Genomic DNA, 21,240 nt, shown 5'->3' with positions numbered 1-21,240 from the left:
TCCCATATACATTAAACAACAAATGATCATTAAGTTCCCAGAAAAAAAAAAACAGAAGTCTATTTAGCTCAGAGTTAGGTAGAACTACAGGGCCATAAAGACTAACTGTTATTTTTATAGGATCATTTATTTTTAAAAATCAATTAGGCAACACCTGTTCATCACAGAAGTATTGAAAACAACAGCAACTATTAACATTTTGGGTTTTTTTAAAATTCCTGTTTCTTTTCTTCCTACTTAATCATGTTATAATGTTGCTTCTTGGGAAAATATTAGCCAATTACTGTTTAAAAGGGATGAATGTCTCATGTTCTAATTGAAAGAACATGAACTTTGGAACCAGAAGAACTGGGTTGAATCCCAGCTCAGTCATTCATGAGCCATGTTCTCAGATAATTTCCTAAAGTCCTTAAGCTTGTTTACTAGAAGCAAGAAATCAATATACTTAGGTGCCAGCTTTGTTAGGAGAAATGCAAAGAATATCTAAAATTGCCCAGCTAGGGCCTGGCACACAGTAAAACAATGAAGACCAGCTAGATCCTGCTGGGTCAGACAGACAGACAAGAATCAAAGTTCCTTCCCCAAGGTCATTGTTAAAAAGAAATCAAGCATTCCCTGGCCCGCATGCCCCACCCGACTCAGGTGTGCAGTACTCAACCTGGAAATGTACAAATCTAAACAGCATGAAATTCCAGGAACTGACATTTAAAACATGCACCTTAAAGGAGGAAAAAAAAATGTTTGTTAAAAGAAAAACAGTGACTCTTAAAAGCAGAAATCATGAACTATTCTGAATTAATTCTTATAGTGAAAATTCACATTGTATGCAAGAAAAAAAAAGTTAAAAAATACTCAGTTCTTTTTAGACATATAATTTAGATGGATATTTGGAGGGGCTCCTTTTTTCATCCAGACAAATCTTGGCAAAGAGTATGTTTTCAAATAAACAAAAAAGAGAAAATTCTATTCCAACACCATGTTAGCCCATGGTGCACGGTAGCTCTCTCGGTGTCACACAGCAGGTTCAGAACATGCACTGAGGGAGGCGGTACGCATAGAACGGCAAGTGGTACTAGGAGGACTGCTAAAGGAGGGAGAAATGCAGGCTCCATCCGCAAGAAATGTGCACCCTCACGACTCTATTCTTCAGCATGCTCATTCTCTCAAGGTAAAAGTTATTATGTAAAGGAAAAGTGAAAGACAGCATAAGATAGAAGAAAAATATAGTTACAACTATAGGAAAAAAATGGCAGGTGTCTACCCTAGCCAATTACTCCCCCTTGACATACATTATTGCCTAAGTATCTCTGTAAATTTAGCAGTTCACACATGTTCAACCCTTTTACAGGTGGGTCAATGTTTCCTTTGACCCTTTATAATTTGCATATTTTGAGAATGAGGCAGGATATCAAATCTAGCATTTTTACCTCCTCATTTCAAAAACTTAAATTTGTTTGATTTCTGAACATAATACTTTGTAATATAAGAATTATGACTTTAGAAGGCAGAGCATATTAAAATTATGATCAATAAATTATAGTAATTCTGAAATATTCACTGGAATCCCTACCCCTCATGAACTTTGATATGGTGTGGCATTGTAATCCCCACCTCTTACCATAGCAAGAGTATAGCAAAATTCATGCTTCTCCTCTGCAGGACAAATAGTCCACAAAGTTAAAACTGTGCTTGTGAATTGAAAATTAGAAGGTATGTGTATAAATGGGAAATCATTGTAATCTTGACTTTTTTCCCAAGAATATACTGCAAACCCAACTTCCAGAGGAACATTAAGTTCACTTCAGTCATGGAAACAATACCAGGAAGTTTGCCAGAAGAGGCCATGGGCATTCCTTTCCTGCCCAAAGTATATATACATGGCTTTCACTTTAAAAAACGTTCTAATAAAGCTCAATCTGAATTAAGTGATTAGAGAAAGGTGATGGGATAAATTTAGCTACAAAGGTATTCATATGCCTTCTTCTCTCCCCTTTTGATTCTGATTGAATTATTTGATACAAATATGCAGTTTTCTTCTAAAATACCAAAAGTATTAAATGAATGCAAATTCAAGCAAGTTCATTTCTTCAGAGAAGAAGGCAGAAAGCAAATCCATTGTTTAATATCATACTACTTCCCAAAAAAGTCACAGGATATCACCACATGTGTATATCAAAACAGGGAACAACGCTTAATATATAAATTGTAGACAAATTAACTTCTCACCTGCATCCAATTTCATGAAGTAGGTTGGTTTTTCAACAATAATGTCACATTTAGCATCTTCAGTAGGTCTGAAAGTGAGCTGAGTATAGCTTTGGAGCTCAGCAAACCTGAAAGTATGAATTGGGAGATACTTTCAAAGTGATTCTCCTGAACCTCCTACTGAAACACTGTAACTTAAGATCTGTTCATTACTTCTGGCCAAGATGGAGGCGTAGACAGACATGCTGCATCTCCCTCCACAACTAAGAAGGAATACAACTACCTCAAAACTAGAAACAACTAGAAGTTCCAAAAAATCAAACTGCATGGAAGTCCAGAAAAAAAGATATAAAGAAGAAATACTCATCCAAACAGGTAGGAGGGGCGGAGCCAGGCAGAGAGGACACGGTGTAGTGGTGGCAGCAGCGGCAACAGCAGCAGACTGGCAGAAAGCGCAGTTACACGTTTTAAAAAGTCAAAAGGGACACCTGAGGAGCATTCCCAGCTCCTCACCAGACCGAGCAGCTCACTGTCCCAGCACTGGGGAAAATCAAGCCTCATTGCTTTTGACTGTGCAAACCAGTGGGGGTTGGGACGGAGGCAGAAACTGCCGGTCTCTCAGCAGAGTCAGCTTGTTTAAAGGGCTCCCCCAGACCTAGAACACCCACAGACCCTACCACTCTGGGAACGACAGTCAGGGCAGCAGCTAGATGGGCGCCAGTCCGGTGCGGAAGTGGGAGAAGTGCCTGGAAAAGGGGCGAGTGCTGGGCAAGCGGCATTGTTCCTTCTCGGACCCCTCCCCCACATACAGCACCACAACATGGTGAAACAGGTTGCCCATTACTGACAAATCCCTAAGGCTCCACCCCTTACAATGTTGTAGGAGTGACAGCTCTCCCTGGGACATGGAAGCAAACAAACACAGGAGACTTCCGGCCAAGATGGAGGCCTAGACTGACACGCTCCATCTCCCTCCACAACTAAGAGGGAATACAACTACCACAAAACCAGAAATAACCAGAAGTTCCAGAAAATAAATGGAAGTCCAACGTATGAAATTATAAAGAAGTGGTGCTCGTCCGGCCAGGTAGGAGGGACAAAGCCAGGGAGGAGAGTTCAAGCTGTCCTGTCCATGGCAGCAGCAGTGACGGAGGTAGGACAGCAGTAAGCACAGACACCCGTATTTAGGGGGAGGCAAGAAGCACTTGGGGAGCACCCCCGGCTTCAGACCAGACCCATCAGCTTGCGATTCCAAAGCCGGGGAAGGTGGACCTCCATTGCCTTGGACTGTGAGGCCCATAGGGGGTGGGGATGAAGGAGGACGCTCCTAGTCTCTCAGCGGAGAGTGAACAGCAGGAATCCATCTTGGACCCCCACCCCCACAGAAATGCCACAGTGTGGTGAGACGGGTCGCCTAGTTGTGACAAGTGCACGGGGCTCCGCTACCTAAAGCATAGGAGGTGTGACAGCCCTGTCCAGGAAGCAAAGATAAACACAGATCATGATAGAGATCCCAGTGATGCAACTGACCAGAGAGCAAGTATCTAATCTAACGAAGCAACAGACAGGAAATCTTTCTGAGGCTCAGTTCAGAGCTTTGGTTATAAAAATGCTTACAGACCTAAGAGCAGATCTTAAACAAGACAGGGAAGGAATGAAGGTTAGTCCTGCTGAAATGAACAAAAACACATACAAAACTAGTGGTGAAGACAAGAAAACCAGGGATCAAATCAACAAACCGGAACATTAGGAAGGAACAAACAGTCAACTGGTGCATAAAGAGGAAACGAGAAGTGAGGAAAATGAGGAGAGGCTCAGAAACTTATTGGACAGCTATAAGTGGGCCAACATCCAAATCATAAGGCTGCCAGAAGGTGAAGAAGAAGAACTAGAAAATGAAAAACTATGTGAAAAAATAATGAAGCAGAACTTCCCTAACTTGGGAAAGGAAATAGACTTGTGGGTCCAGAAAGCACAAAGAGTTCCAAAAAAACTGGACCCAAGGAGAACCACACCAAGACACGTTATAATCAAAATGTCAAAAATTAAGGATAAAGAGAGACTCTTAAAAGCAGCAAGAAAAAGCCCTGGTTGCTGTGGCTCAGTGGATTGAGCCTTGGCCTGCGAGCCAAGTGTTGCTGGTTCGATTCCCAGTCAGGGCACATGACTAGGTTGCACACCAGATCCCCAGTTGGGGACGCAGGTAAGAGGCAACCACACAGTGATGTTCCTCTCTATTTCTCCTTCCCCCCTCTCTAAAAATAAATAAACAAACAAATAAATAAATTACTATTTTTAAATAAAGCAGCAAGAGAGAAGAAGAGAATTATGTACAAAGGGGTCCCAATTAGACTACCAGCTGATTTCTCAAAAGAAACTCTGCAGGCAAGAAGGGACTGGCATGAAATATTCCAAGTAATGAAAAGCAAAAACCTACAGCCACAAATACTCTATCCAACAAAACTGTCATTCAGAATAGAAGGGCAGAGAAAGTGCTTCCAGGACAAAGTAAAACTGAAGGAGTTCATCAGATCCAAAGCACTGTTATAGGAAATGTTAAAGGGACTTGTTTAGGAGAAGGAGGATCAAAACTATGAACATTAAAATGAAAACTGTATCACAACAACCAACAACAGAAGCAAGGGAATTGAAACAAAGGCAGACTAAGTAGGCAATGAGAGTGGGAAAAGAATTATAGGTATGGGGAACATTTTGAGGGGAGGTCAGTGGGGAGGGGAAGGGGGTAAAGGGAGGGAAATGGTATAGGAATTAAGAAGCACAGTAGGAGGGAGTGGAGTAGATAGGAAGATGTTGAGAAGAACTATATGCACAACCAATGGACGTGGACTAAGTCGGGGGGACAACTGGAGGGAGGGGTGTCACTGGATGGAGGGGAACAAAAGGAAAAGAAATTACAAAACTGTAATAGCATAAACAATAAAGCATATTTTTAAAAATCCATCCATTAGAGTAATTTTATTTCTAGAATTGGCACTAAGGAAGATATGTGGCACTTCTCAAACTTATTAACACTTACCTAACTTGATACTGATTTTAATGTTGAGACAAGGAACAGATTTTAAATTTCAGTGCAAGATACACTGGTAACTTTCTAGACAATGAAGAAACTTACACATTGGTTGGCTAAATAATCTATCAGTATGGTGGGAAGATTCAAAAAGGTTTCCTGGAGTCTGATGAGGCTCAGAAGTAACACTGACCCAGAGGCTCTTTTATAATGGATTTCTTGCATTCTGAGAAAGATGGCATTCCAAGAATTATTGAGTGTCAAAGTGGGAACAGAGGGAGCATACCTCAACATAATAAAAGTCATATATGAAAAATCTACAGTCAACATCATACCCAACAGGCAAAAACTAAAAGAGTTTCCCTTAAGATCAAGAATAGACAAAGATGCCTGCTTTACCTCTCTTATTGAACATAATACTGGAAGTTCTAGCCACAGCGATCAAACAGAAGAACCAAAAGGTATCCATATTGAAAAAGAGGAAATAAAACTGTCATTATTCACAGATGACATGAAAACCCTATAGCCTCCACAAAAAAACTAGTAGGCTTAATATATGAATTTGGCAAAGTGCAGGAAACAAAATAAATACTCAGAAATTGATGGCATTTTTATACACCAATTACGAACTATCAGAAAGAGAAACTAAGAAAACAATCCCATTTACTACTGCAACAACAATAACAACAACAAAAATACCTAGGAATAAATTTAACCAAAGAGGCAAATGACCTGTACTCAGAAAACTGTAGGACACAGAAGAAGGAAATTGAGAAAGATACAAATAAATGGAAGCATATACTGTGTTCATGGATTAGAAGAGTTAAGATCATTAAAATTTGCATACTATACCGAAAGCAATCTATAGATGCAACACAATTCATATTTAAATGCCAAAACATATTTCACAGAATGAGAACAAATATTCCAAAAATTCATATGGAACCAAAGTAGCCTTAACAATCTGGAGAAACAGGAACAAAGTTGGCGGGATCACAATACCTGATATAAAACTATATAGGACCACTACAATCAACACTCTGAGACTGCCATAAGAACTCATAAATTCCATGGAACAGAATAGAGAACCCAGAAATAAACCCACATCCTCATGGTCAATTAACATTTGACAAAGGAAGTAATAGTATACAATGGAGTAAAGCCAGTCTCTTGAATAAATGGTGTTGGGAGAACTAAACTGGTACATGCCAATGAATGAAACTACACAGCCATCTTACACCATACACCAGTATAAACTCAAAATGGATAAAAGACTTAAATATAAGTCACAATACCATAAAAACTCTAGAGGAAAACATAGGCAATACAATTTCAGATATCCCATGCAGCAATATTTTTGCTGACAAATCTCCTAGGGCTAGGGGGACAAAGGAAATGGGACTACATCAAATTAAAAAGCTTCTGCATAGCTAAAAAAACCACGATCAAAATGAAAAGGGAACTCACTGTATGGGAGAACATAGTTGCCAATGAAACACTGGACAAGGGTTTAATCTCCAAAATATATAAAGAACTTAAGACTCAAAACGAGAAGACAATCCAATTAAAAATGGGCAAAGGGCCTGAATAGACACTTCTTCAAGGACATAGAAGGGCCCACAGACATGAAAAAACGCTCAACATCACTAACCATCAGAGATGCAAATTAAAACCACAATGAGGTATCACCTCACACCTCCCAAAATGGCTATACTTACAAATCAAAAGACAACAAGTGCTGGCAAAGATGTGGAGAAAAGGGAACCCTACTGAGCTGATGGTAGGAATGCCACATGATACAGGTTTCTTCCATATAAAAGAAGACAATCACAAGCATGTACCAAGAGATATTTAGAGTTAACCTAAAGATCATTTGTAACACTTCATCTTTGAAACTACATCTGATGTAAAACAAATATCAAACAGATCCTTTTAAAACACACAATGCTAAAATACTATGGCTTCAAAAATATATCCACAAATTATACTTTTTCCTTCAAGATCTGGAGATAATTCCCTCCCCTTGAGTGTGGGCTGCACTTAGTGATTCACTTCTAATGAACATAATGTGGCAGAAGTGATGGTGTGTCACTTCTGAGACTGGAGCATACAAAGACTAAGACTTGCATCGGGCATGTCTCCCTCTCCCTCCTGCCTGTCCATCAGTCTCCAGCTCTCTCTTTTCTGACATTGACCTACTACTTGAAACTATGTATTGCACCATGTTGGTATGGTGGGCAGGGTGGGGCACCTGTCCTGGTCACATGGGCCCTGCTGAGTGGTGCCCCACCACAGGTGCCTGGTGCCTGACTGGATTTCCCTCAGTGCTGCTGCTAACACCACACTACCTAGGCCTCCATCTCCCCAGGGAGTCTCCAAGAGCCTTGCCCCTCTAATCCCCTAGCCCCAGAAATACCACTTTTGAAAGGTCTCAGCCTGATGGTGAGGGACACAAGGGAGTAAGGAAAGGGGATCCTATAGGAACTGAGGCCTCTGTCTCCCTGCTCATCCCCAAGACCAAAGCTGAATCTGGAGCCCAGGCACAGCTGCTGAGGCTGAGCCTGAGCCTCTGACCCATTTGGCTTTGTTTTCCTCTCCTGTATGTCTGTCTGCATCAATCCTATCTCTTTATTCCTGTAAAATTCATCACTACAGGCCCTGGCACAATCCCAGTCTGTCCCATACTATTACCGGTAAACTGATCTCTTATTAACACACACACACACACACACACACACACACACACACACACACACACACACAAATGCTAAAATACTGTGACTTCAAAATATATCCACAAGAGACTTTCAGCCAAGATGGAGGCCTAGACAGACACACTGCATCTCCCTCCACAACTAAGAAGGAATACAACTACACCAAAACTAGAAACAACCAGAAGTTCCACAAAATTGAGCTGCATGGAAGTCCAACAAAGGTATAAAGAAATATTTACCCAGAAAGGTAGGAGGGGCAGAGATGGGGCGGAGAGGACACAGTGTGATGGCGCCAGCAGCTGTGGCAGCAGCTGTAGGAGTAGCAGGCCAGCGGAAAGCAGTCACACGTTTTTAAAGGTAGGGATATCTGGGGAGCGCTTCAAGTACCAGACCAGACTTCGCAGCTCATAGTTCCAGCACCGGGGAAAATAAAGCCTCATTGTTTCTGACTGTGAAAACCAGTGGGGTTTGAGGCAGAGGCAGAAACTGCTGGTCTCTCAGCAGAGTTCACTTGTTTAAAGGGCCCCCAAAGTCCTAAAATGTCCACAGACCTACCCCCTCTGGGAACGATGGCCAGGGCAACAGCTAGAGAGGCACCAGTCCCATATGAAAGTGGGAGAAGTGCCTGGAAAGGGGCAAGTGCTGAACAGGCAGCATTGTTCCCTCTCAGACACCTACCCCCTACACAGTGCCACAACATGGTGAAATGGGTCACTCATACTGATAAATACCTAAGGCTCCGCCCCTCACAACGTAACAGGTGGGACAGTTCTACCTAAGACACAGAGGCAAACAAACACAGGAGCCTGTCAAGATGAGGAGACAGAGAGGTATGGCCCAAAAGAGGAAATCGATCAAGCAAGATTCCAGTGGGAGAACTAAGTAATGAGGAGATAGCCAACCTAACAGACGTAGAGTTCAAAACACGGGTGATAAAGATGCTCACAGGCTTGACAGATATGCTTAAGTATGGCAAACAAGAAGTGAAGGCTATGCTAAATGTAACGAAGGAAAATCCACAAAAACTAATGGTAAAGGGAAGGAAATCGGGGTTCAAATCAATGAATTGGAACATAAGGAAGGAAAAAACAGTCACCAGTACAGAATGAGGAAACAAGAATTGAAAAAAATGAGGAGAGGCTTAGGAACCTCTGGGACAACTTTAAGCATGCCAACACCCAAATAATAGGGATGCCAGGAGGAGAAGAGGAGGAGCAAGAAATTGAAAGCTTATGTGAAAAAATAATGAAGGAAAACTTCCAAAATTTGGTGAAGGAAATACACATACAAGTCCAGGAAGCACAGAGAGTCCCAAACAAACTAGACCTAAAGAGGACCACACCAAGACACATCATAATTAAAATGCCAGAAGTTCAAGATAAAGAGAGAATCTTAAAAGCAGCAAGAGAAAAGAAGAGTTACCTACAAAGGGGCGCCTATAAGACTATCAGTGGATTTCTCAAAAGAAACTTTGGAGGCAACACGGGACTGGAAGTATTCAAAGTGATGAAAAGTAAGGACCTACAACCAGGACTACTCTATCCAGCAAAGCTATCATTTAGACTGGAACGGCAGATGAAGTGCTTCCCAGGCAAGGTAAAGCTAAAGGAGTTCATCATCACCAAGCCATTATTATATGAAATGTTAAAGGGACTTACTTAAGAAAAAGAAGATCAACACTATGAACATTAAAATGACAACCAACTCACAACTATCCCAACTGAGTCTAAAAAATAAAAACAAAATCCAAATAAGCAAACAAGACTAGGAACAGAATCATAGGTATGGTGATCATTTGGAGGGTTATCAGCTGCGAGGTGGAAGGGGGAGAAATGGGGAAAAGATGCAGTGATTAAGAAGCATAATTGGTTGGTACAAAATAGACGGGGAAGTTAAGAATAATATAGGAAAGGGTGAAGCCAAAGAACTATATGCACGACCCATGGACATGAACTAAGGGGAGTGGAATTACTGGAGGGAAGTGGTGGTATTGGGTGGAGGGGAGCAAAGGAAAAAAAATTGGGACAACTGTAATAACATAATCAATAAAATATACTTAAATATATATGTATATGTTTATTTATTATTTATTTATATCCACAAATCTCCCTGTCCCCTGTTCCCCTGTCTCCTGACCACTCTTCTTCTCCAGGGGTTTTCTTGGGGATCCTGGCTGTCATGGTGTGAGTAGTACTAGGAAGAGGTCAAACATGGCAAATAAATGACACCTGCTAATAGCCAGAGAGAAACTGAAACTTTTTTGATTAGTCAACAGAAAACTCATTTAAATTAGAATTGCAAGGGCCTGTAGGGGGAGCGCTCATGCCCTGCCACTCATGGTTAATCACCCGAACAGGGAAAAATGTACTGGCCTCTCCATTGGACATTGTTCTACTAGCTACTACTACAACAGTTAAGAAGGATCTTCTCTCTTAGAAACCCACTCAACCAATGAAAGATGGTTACAATCCAGCCAATGAAAATCTGCTACACTTTGACTCCCAGTTTTCTCCAATGGGTTCTTTGTTTACAACAACCCCTCTAAAATCCCCCTTTTCTCTATAAAATAATGTTCCTCTCATTTGGGCATGGTTTACCATTAGACTGCGTGTGCTTAACTGCAATTTTTTAAAAAGTATATTTTATTGATTGAGCTGTTATAGTTGTCCCAATTTCTTTTCCTTTTGCTCCCCTCCACCCAGTACCCCCCTTCCCTCCAACATTCCTACCCCACTTAGTTCATGTCCATGGGTTGTGCATATAAGTTCTTTGGCTTCTCCCTTTCCTATATTATTCTTAACTTCCCCCTGTCTATTTTGTACCAACAGATTATGCTTCTTAATCCCTGCACCATTTCTTCTCTTTCCCCTCCCAGCTGATAACCCTTCAAATGATCCCCATATATGTGATTCTGTTCCTATTCTGGTTATTTGCTTAGTTTGTTTTTGGTTTTATTTTTTAGATTCTGTTGTTGATAGTTGTGTTTATTGTCATTTTAATGTTCATAGTTTTGGTCTTTTTCTTAAATAAGTCCCTTTAACATTTCACATAATAATGGCTTGGTGATGATGAACTCCTTTAGCTTTACCTTGTGTGAAAAGTACTTTATCTACCCTTCCATTCTAAATGATAGCTTTGCTGGATAGAGTAAACTTGATTGTAGATTCTTGCCTCTCAACACATTGAATATTTTCCTGGCCGTCCCGTGTTGCCTCCAAAGTTTCTTTTGAGAAATCCACTGATAGTCTTATAGGCGCCCCTTTGTAGGCAACTCTCTGCTTTTCTCTTACTGCTTTTAAGATTCTCTCTTTATCTTGAACCTTTGGCATTTTAATTATGATGTGTCCTGGTGCGATCCTCTTTAGGTCTAGTATGTTTGGGACTCTCTGTGCTTCCTGGACTTGTATGTGTATTTCCTTTGCCAAATTTTGGAGGTTTTCCTTCATTATTTTTTCACATAAGCTTTCAATTTCTTGCTCCTCCTCTTCTCCTTCTGGCACCCCTATTATTTGAGTGTTGGCATGTTTAAAGTTATCCCAGATGTTCCTAAGCCTCTCATTTTTTTCGATTCTTGTTTTCTCATTCTGTACTGGTGACTGTTTTTTCCTTCCTTATGTTCCAAGTCATTGATTTGAACCCCGATTTCCTTCCCTTTACCATTTTTTTCATGTAGATTTTCCTTTGTTTCACTTAGCCTTCACTTCTTTCCTTATTTGTTTGCCATACCAAAGCATATCTGTCAAGTCTATAAGCATCTTTATTACCAGTGTTTTGAACCCTGTGTCTCTTAGGTTGGCTATCTCCTCATCACCTAATTCTCCCACTGGAACCTTGAATGTTCCCTCTTTGGGGCCATATTTTTCTGTCTCCTCAACAACAGTCTCCTGTGTTTGCCTGTGTGTCTTAGGTATGGCTGTCACATCTGTTACATTAAAGGGGCGGAGCCTTAGGTATTCATCAATATGGGGTGACCTGTGTCACCACATTGTGGTGCTGTATGTAGGGGAGGGGTCTGAGAGGGAACCATGGTGCTTGCTCAGCACTTGTCCCTTTTCCAGGCACTTCTCCCACTTCCCCTGTGGGACTGGCACCTCTCTAGCTGTTGCTCTGGTCAGGGTTCCTGGAGTGGGTAGGTCTGTAGACGTTCTAGGATTGTGGGGGCCCTCTAAGTGGACTCTGCTGAGAGACTGGCAGTTTCTTCCTCCACCTCAACAACCCCCACTGGTTTTCACAGTCAGAAGCAATGAAGCTTTATTTTCTCCGATGCTGGAACTGTGAGCTGCACGGTCTGGTCTGGTGCTGGGATTGCTCCCCAAGTGTCCCTCCTTGCTTTTTTTTAAATGTGTTACTATGCTTTCTACCGAACTGCCACTGCCACTGCCACCACACCTCTTTCTCTCTGCCCCAGCTCCACCCCTCCTGCCTGTCTGGATGAGTATTTCTTCTTTTATATTTTGTTGGTTGGACTTCCACGCAGCCCGATTTTCTGGAACTTCTGATTGTCTCCAGTTTTGAGGTAGTTGTATTCCTTTTTAGTTTTGGAGGGAGATGCAACATGTCTACCTACACCTCCATCTTGGCTGGAAGTCCGTATCATAATTTTTTGGTTTTTCCAAATAAACCTATTTTGCTAGAGAAATATCAAGCTATTTTTTTGTCAACACTTACAATAATGTGACTGAGCTTAGAAACAGATTTTCCAGGCCAAATTGAATCTAGAGATGACTGCAGCCATTGTCAACAACCAAACTGGGATCCTGTAGGAGACCATGAGCCAGAACCACCCAGCTTGGCTGCCTCCAAATCCTGACCATCTGAAACTTCATGAGATAATGAATGTTTGTTGTTTTAAACTGCTCCATTTTGGAGTAATTTGCCACATAGGAATAGATAATACAAATATACTCTAGGGTGTATTTTGGAGTAAAATGTTGCATAGCAATAAATAACTGATACAAATATAGCCTAGGGAACTACCACGTGGAATCAGATATCAAAATGGCTAGGAATAAAAATGCTCACTAGAATACAGGAACTCCTAAGCAAAACTCTGTTAAGTCAAAGAAGCTACTGCACTACAGACAGTAAAATGCTATACAAACGTATGGTAGATTATTATCCTAAAGAATTTGCTTAGAATATTTGAACTCAAAAACTCAAAAATTAACATAAGAGTATCCTATGTAATTTGTGATTTTGTGATCTATAATATTACATTAAACAACAGAGCTCTTAAAATCCTTGGGATTTCTAAGGTGAGGAGAGCCACAAAGATGTCTTTTGTTATGTTAATGAGGTAGCTTTTGGACCACCCTTAAAGTTGGGGGCTGGGTTGCCAGAAGAACCAATGGTGTGGAAAGAGGTTTGGAATTTTCAGTCCCACTTAATAAGTAAAATGTTTCTCAAAGTTCTATGAGTTGCTTTAGCAAACTAAACCCAAGAAAGGGATCATTAAAACCTCCAATCTGTAGCTGATCGGTAAGAAGCACAAGTGACAACCTGGCCTTGGGACTGGGAACTGAAGTGGGGGCTGTAGTCTTGTGGGACTGAGTCCTTAACCTGAGGGACAGTGTATCGGAATTGAATTAAACTGGAGGGACACCCAGATGGTCTCAGAGAATTGCTTGGCAGTATGTGGAAAACCCACACACACGTCAGAATTGGGTACTCAGAACCTCAGACTATAAAGAGGTGGTATGGGAGTTTCTTTGGGATGCTACAACAGTTCTGTATCCTGATTGTGGTAGTGGTTACACACACCTAGACATGTGATATAAATTTCATAGAACTCTATATCAAAAAAAAAACAAAAAAGTGAGAGTATATATAAGCACTGATAAAATCCAATGTGTTAATTAACATTGTACCAATGTCAATTTCATGGTTTTGATCATTGTGCTATGTTATGTAAGATGTCATTATTAGAGGAAGCCAGGATAAGGGTACAACGGGAAGTCCTTGTACTATATTTAAACTTCTGTGGGTCTAAAATATTTTAAAATAAACCTGTTTTAAATTACCCTAATTCCTTAATTTCATAAAAATAGTTTAATTTCAAAAATGTTTTACATCAAAATGTATTCACCAATTTATATAAAATTCAAAAACCTGAGCAATGGTGTTGAAAGTCAGGATGTTGCAGGAGATAGCATGGGAAGAAATATGAGACAGAGCTGCTGTTGCTGGCAGAGGCTGCATCCTGGTTGCCAGGCAACACCTTTTAACACAGGTAGCCGCTAGGAATGAGCAGCCAGGGGGAAATAAAGGCAGGGCCCTCACCATTGCAGTTAACAAAGAACTTAATACAGGAGGCTAAAAGCAAAGGAAGACATGTCTCACCTGTTGACTCAGTAGTCCTGAGCCTGGTTCAATAAGGCTGCTAGGCATTCCGAACAAAACAGTGCAGGAGGAGGGGGAGCCCTTGAAACTCTTTGTATATCATCTCCACTAGCTGGGGAATGAAAAACCTTGATACTGTGTATTCACTCCAAGGCTTGGAAGGGGGAAGGGGAGTGGGACCACATTAAAGCCCATAAAACAACTAGTTAACTGCCTGCATCCCATTAAGTATGTAAAATGAACAAATAGAGTCTAGAGCAAGATAAGGATTTGGGCTAACAGACCCTCACACATATCTGTGTTTAGGTAGTCACATTCTCCCTGGGGGAAAGCTAGCACCACCTTTACCGATCAATCAATATGTAAGTACCTCATCCCCTATCCTGCCAACTAAGTAAGTCCTCAGAAAAAAAGGACTTGCTCTCCTCTCTTGGCTCTCTCTCATGGGGGGCCTCTGGTCAGCTGGCCTCTGGCCAGGGGCCACTGGCCACCTCGCCTTTGGCCACCTGCATGCTAGTCAACCAGCTTCTGGCCACCTTGCTTTTGCTCTCCCATTAGAACTTAGCACTAATAAACATTGCTGCATGTTCATAGGCTTGCTGATCTCTAATTCTTTACTGCATCAGCAAGAAGAACCAGGGTTTATCCAGTAACAAGGATATGTTTGCCTTTGGAGAGGAGGATGATGTTGTGGTTAGAAAAGAGCCTGGAGTGCTGATGAGGGTCTATTTTTGACCTGAGTAGAATTACACAGGTAGGTTCACTCATTCATAATCCAACTGTATACTTCCTTATATGCTTGTTACATATTCAATAAATCTGTATTTCTTTTTTAAAAAAGTGTATTCCCCCAAACACATATAGCAGTAATGAGGAGTTACTAAAAATTCATTTTTGAACTAATTTATTTCATTAACAATCAGTAAGCACTATATCATACTTTCTAATATTTTATAAACATAATACTACACAGCAGTAAATAAAAAGGCATTCTTACCTTTTGCAACAGCATGGATGGAACTAGATTCTATTATGCTAAGTGAAATAAGCCAGTCAGTAAAAGACAAATACCATATGATCCCACTTATAAGTGGAATCTAATGAACAAAACAAACAACCAAAATAGAAATAGAGGCACAGAAACATAGAACAGACTGATAGCTGTAAGACAGGAGGGAGGAGGTGGGGACTGCTTGAAAGAAGGTGAAGGGATTGGTCAAAGAAGACACATGAAGGACCCATGGATATGGACAATAGATTGACTGTGGGAATTGGGGGCCAGATGAGTGGAGGGGGCAAAAAATGAAAAATTGGGACAGCTGTAATAGCATAAACAGTAAAACATTTAAAAGGAAAAAATAAAAACATAAACAAAACAGAAAAAAACATATATTTGATTCAGATATAAACTGGTAGATTCACTCTGTAGCCATCACTCCCTGAAAGTTCATGCCAAATTTTTCACAAGTGAAATAAAAATTTCCATTTGGAAGTACTTACCAAAGTCTGCAAGTGCCAAAAATAAAGGCAAATGTTTTACAAACATAGGGAGAAAAAAAAAAAACCAACTCACCAAGATTGCAGAGGGCTTTTGCGCTGACCTTCAGACATCAGCCTATGAATGTCAAGTTTACAGTGTCCTCCAATTTCACCAGTCTGGAGAAAATCTTCCTTAAATCTGACGGGTAACAAAAAATTAAATTGAGTTTGGAAAATTTTTTCATGAATCAAGATCTTGGGTTGTAACCGAAGTGGTTTACCAATTTCCAAATTTGGTTTTCCATCAGAATTTAACTCTTTATAATAGGACATTTCAAATATATACAAAAGTAGCAGAATGGCATAGGAAGCTGATGGTCCCATAATCCAGCTTCACAATAGTCACTCATGGCCAATCTGAGTCTTCTATCTTCCACTTGTCCCAAACCTCATTGACATATCAGTATGAAGCAAATCCAAGGCATATTCCTGGGCCTGAAAATATTTCAGAATTTCCTTTAGATTTGAACATCAACCACTTAAATACCTGTCATGGTTTCTCTTGATGTTTCTTAAATCAAGATAGAGATTGGCTGCTCTGCAATACTGAAGGTAACGGGAACATATCAGACTTGAGTCATTCTGAAATAAGGTTGAGAAAAATGAAAAAAACAAAAAACAAAAGAACTCTGAGTATTAACATTTCGAGAACACTCCCAGACCTGCTAGACATGTTAATGGCATATGCACCTTCGGGTTCACGCCACACAGTGTGATGAGGCAAGCTTCCCAAAGACTGCTTCTATTTCAAGACTTTTCCCTCTCCCTAGCAGACTTTGGCCAAGGACAGGTTTAAAAATTTTCAAAATTTTAGGTAACTAAAAACTCCCAAATATTCTATTTATATCACCTCGAATTTTAAAGATGAAAGCTGAATGTGTGGTTTAGTCCTCTAAGAAAAAAAGCACTCACAACCATCACTACAACAGTTGTGTGAAAAGTGTTTTTCAAAGACGAGCCAAATGAAACAAGGAAGAATGCACACAAGACATTAAAATACAAGGCTGAAAGGGCAGCGTGCCAATATGAGAAGAGGTACTCTGAAAACCATGAGTCCCTGTCTCAATAGTAATATGAGGGAAATGTTTTCTAAATCATTGAAATAAATAAGTTTAAGATTCGACCACCAGAGCCTGTTCCTGTCTCTCCCAACCTGATTTGTGTTGAAAAAGGGAATTTCAATAATTTTATTTACAGATTCAAATGCCATTTAATTGTTTTTCCCATAACTCCCATGAACACAAGACCTTCACCTTGATCTGGACAGTGTTTTGGAATCCACAGTTGGTAAGGAATCATATTCTGATAGCACAAAGCAGGTTGAGGTAGATCATGGTCCGGAAAGCATTCTACAAACTGCCTGGTAAGAAGTGTGCAAGGTAGCTTGTGGCCCTTCCCTTGCCCTTTCCACATGAACAGCTAGACTTGAGCCAGAGGATTTAACATATAAAACAACATCTGTTAAAGGCAACCTACAGTAGTGTGGGTTAATGCCATGCTTCCTTGAAAGAATTGCTTAAAGTTCTATTATGTGACATCCTCCAAAAGCACTAAAGAGCATATATTCAGTTTTATCAATGCAAGTGCATTTAAAAAAATGTTTTTTTTCTGGATTGTCTTGAGATAAAGGAGACGCCGGAGATGTCAGAGACTTGGCCAGGGTTCAAAAACACTGGGAGATAAATAGACCTTAATCATAAGCTCTTACAATTCCCTGAGCCTTTTGTTGGGACCCAGGTCCCACACTGAGCATTTTTATATACAGAATTTCATTTCATCCTTACCACAAGCTCTGAAATAGGCATTGCTTAAAAGCAGAAGAAATTGGTAACAGGAAAACAGCATGAATGAGGATTTGAACCCTGCAGTATGGACCCTGTCCTACTGACTACCCCAATCTACCTCTTGGCAACAATCTGTTTTACCGACTGAGTGCAGTGTGGCATGGCTGACAGCACACAGAAGATCTGCGTTCTAATTCTAGATATATAATTCTATGTAGTAGCTGTGTGGTCTTAGAAAAGTTGCTTAATGTCTCTTAAGGACCCTGTTTTCCTCTCTGTCCTGCATCTCTGCTATGCTTGTGAGAATCCATGCAGCTCACATATAGAACAGCTATTTGCAAACTGGGGTGAATCATCTGCCCCGAACTACTTGCAAGGAAATTTATAAGAATGCAATTTATCAATTTTTCTTCTTTAGTACAAGTTGGGGGAAAAATTCAACACCTAGTGATATTTTAACTGCCTCAAAATATGACCATCTGATATACGTGTGAAATGAGGACATGATTTCCAAAGGACACAAAACAACCTGTTTTTAGAAGTTAAGTAAAAGTCTAAGCCAATAAATACATGAGAGCAAGGAGTCCTCTCACAGAGCCATCTACCTTGTCTTTATATTGTGATCTAAAATTATGACTATATTAAGTGTACAGTTTCATGGCGAGGCCACCTCACCGTTTCCTCAGGCTGGCAGAGCACACGCAGCTCCCGCAGCCGCGCTCCAGCATATCCAAAGTCAGCTTGCTTCCAGAATGTGTCCTGGGCTGACTCCAGGGTGTCTGTCCTATTTGAAATCAAAGACATCCCGTCATTTTTCTTCTTACTTTTTCTGAAACTTGAATCTTCTTTCTAAAGGTTAAATTGCTATTTTTTCATTATTTTTTTAAGTAAACTATCATAATTTTCCAAAAATAAACCCTTGCTACATGAAGTTACCAAAAGAAGTTATTTACAGATGTATTCCCATATAATACAAATACATACATAAATGTGTGAAGTTATGGTCATCTGATATTAAAGAGAATTACCTGTTGATTATTGTATTTTCCTTACTCCATTAACTGTGCCCATATTGAAAATAGTAATTACACTTAACTTTCCCCTCCAAAATCATGAGGAAAACATCAATTTATCTTCTTAGTGTTTGCTGAAGGAAAATATTTTCTATGCTCTATATACTGTTTTCTCCCTCTGGCAGAGAAAATGACAGATATTCCTATAGGGTGGAGGGCTGGGGGGAGTCAAGTTGAATCCATGACTGTGTAAACAGATAGATATCTAGAGGAATCACTATCTAAAAACAAAAAAGCCCAGCTGGGAATTGGGGCATCAGCATACAGTGCAGAAAAAGGTGACTTAAAGGGGAGGAATTATTTCATCTGGAAACTTACCATCCCATGTCGACGTAGGTGCATACAGGGTAACTGAACCTGAACTCCGGTCTGCAGGATCCCTCATAGCCCCAGCAATACTTTAGATTTTCTAAGTGTTTCTAGAACATAAAACATGCATGTAGACTACGCTCCCTTCTTCTGACATTTATAGAGAACTCAGATTTTTCAATGAAGAAAAGAAAGCTTTATAGAACTATCACTTTTATATTTTACAATATATATTCATGCAACAAAAATAACTAAATTCTAAGAATAGTAAGTTTCTTAACAACAATATCTTTAATCACCACCTGCTGCTCAGTCTGTCCCCTAAACAAAAGTCTAGGCTTTACCTAGACTACCGAAGGACACTTAAATTGAAATTTCTGGATGCAGCTTCAGAAAATGACCTTTCTTCGGTGAACAAACTCATCTTAAATCAGTCCCTTAAGAGTCATCTAAAATGGAATCTCTAGAAGGATAAATAGTAATGGGGAAAAAATACAATAAAAATAAATGAATTAAATACAAATAAAATAAAATAAAATAAAATGGAAATTCTGTCACCAAAAGAATCAGAGCTAAATTAAATGGATCAACAACCTTACTCATCCATCAAGATCAGCAGAGACCCCACAGACATGGAAAGCCCTGCAGCCCCTGGGGGCACCGCAGCTGCTGTTGGCCAGAGAGCCTAGAAAGCTCTTGTGTGGCCAGGAGCACTATGGTCTGACTCCCAGGTCTGGGTCCCATGCCTGCTTCTTAGCAGGCTTCCTGTGCCAGCACTGCGGGAAAGGAAGTGCCTCATATGTCCAGCTTTGATCTCTAGAGCCTCAAGAGCCCTCTTAATGGGCTCCAATTTAAGGGCTTTCCAACAACTCTAAAACAGAAGGAAAGCCACAGTAGCAATCTTAATTATGTGGAGATAGGGTGGAGGTGTTATTATCAAAATTAAGTGCTAAGAGATCCTCTTAGGTGCAGTTGAAAGAAAAAGAATTTCACACCTTGAATCAAATATTATTCTTTTGTGCATAAAATCTAATTTGATTCATTTATCGAGTATACAAATAGTATTGGTTGCCTATTTATTTTCCTAATGATTTAGATTTTAAATCTCACTGCTGTGAGTGGAATATACCGTATTTTTTGCTCCATAAGACACACTTTTTTCCCCCCCAAAAGTGGGGTCATGGGGGAATGTCTGTGCATCTTATGGAGCGAATATTGCATCACAGACCATCGTGTGTATTACCTGACCTGTCAGTAGTGGCAACAGCTGTTAGAAGAGGAAACGGTGGGCCCATGAGAAACCCCTGGGAACGCTTAAATGTCCCACTTTACTGCTAAATCTCAGGGCATCTGGTAGGTATGAAGATAGCGAAGAAAGTGATATCAGTGATTGTGAGCAATTAAACTTCATAAATTCTGACACTAGCGATAATGAGTTTTTGGGGTTCCCAGGAAACTAGAAGAGTACTTGAACCTTAAAGTCTTTTCTCATTTGTTAATGACAGTGATGATGGTTCTTAATACTGCTGTTGACTGCTGTTCACTTTACATGGTTGAAATATTATTCTGTTATATTTTATTTAATATTTTAGTACACCATTTGGTTCAGATTTTTTTTTGTTTTCCTCCTCTAAACCTAAGTGCGTCTTATGGTCAGGTACGCTTTATAGCACAAAAAAATACAGTAATTTTAAACAATACAATTGACCACAGTTACAACCAAAAGATAAGATTCTACCTTCAATTTCAACTTACAAAGCAGAATTAGTAAACTAGTCTAAATTGCACTTTTAATAAATAAGAGGAAAAGAAATAATACTTACCTTATAAGGACAATGTGAGTCTTCTTTACAGACCGCAGCAATATGCCCATTATTGTGCAAAAAGAAGGGAATGTGCTGCTCTGGCAAGCGGATGCTGGCATAGTTAAACAGAGGTTCACCTGGAATGCCATGGGCCTCTGGAGAAGCCTCATCTTGGCTACTCAGTAGAACGTCATGAAGCAATATTCCAAAGACAAGCAGCATTAACATAGCAACCTCCTAACCTATAGGTCAAATTGCAAACATGTTAATTAAGATATCCTTTAAAAACCAAAGGGGTCAAGGGCTAAGAATAATTACAATGAACTTTGCTACATTTCTCAGTAATGTTTCTTTGTTCAACAAATATGTATTGTGCACCTGTTATGTGCCAAGCACTATGTTAGGAGCTGTTACACTAAAGTATGTTAACTTCCATGGCTACAA

At 40.1% G+C, this 21,240-nt stretch overlaps 1 protein-coding gene across 3 annotated transcripts in view; it reads right to left on the bottom strand.

The window, feature by feature from the left end:
* EOGT (EGF domain specific O-linked N-acetylglucosamine transferase) overlaps nt 1-21,240 on the bottom strand; it is a 54,135-nt gene that overhangs the window by 28,909 nt on the left and 3,986 nt on the right. For all 3 annotated transcript variants that reach the window (XM_090283857.1, XM_090283855.1, XM_090283856.1), the window contains exons 2-7: nt 20,815-21,038; nt 19,001-19,101; nt 18,285-18,393; nt 16,313-16,407; nt 15,860-15,964; nt 2,227-2,333 (exon numbers count right to left, since the gene is read on the bottom strand). In XM_090283857.1, the coding sequence (XP_090139983.1) occupies nt 2,227-2,333; nt 15,860-15,964; nt 16,313-16,407; nt 18,285-18,393; nt 19,001-19,101; nt 20,815-21,024 (727 nt within the window). In that variant the 5' untranslated portion in view covers nt 21,025-21,038. The remainder of the gene's footprint in view (nt 1-2,226; nt 2,334-15,859; nt 15,965-16,312; nt 16,408-18,284; nt 18,394-19,000; nt 19,102-20,814; nt 21,039-21,240) is intronic.

Source organism: Furipterus horrens, unplaced genomic scaffold (assembly GCF_987537825.1).
Source record: "Furipterus horrens unplaced genomic scaffold, mFurHor1.1.pri manual_scaffold_7, whole genome shotgun sequence".
In the NCBI taxonomy this organism is placed as follows: domain Eukaryota; kingdom Metazoa; phylum Chordata; class Mammalia; order Chiroptera; family Furipteridae; genus Furipterus; species Furipterus horrens.
This window is presented reverse-complemented; position numbering and strand designations above follow the sequence as displayed.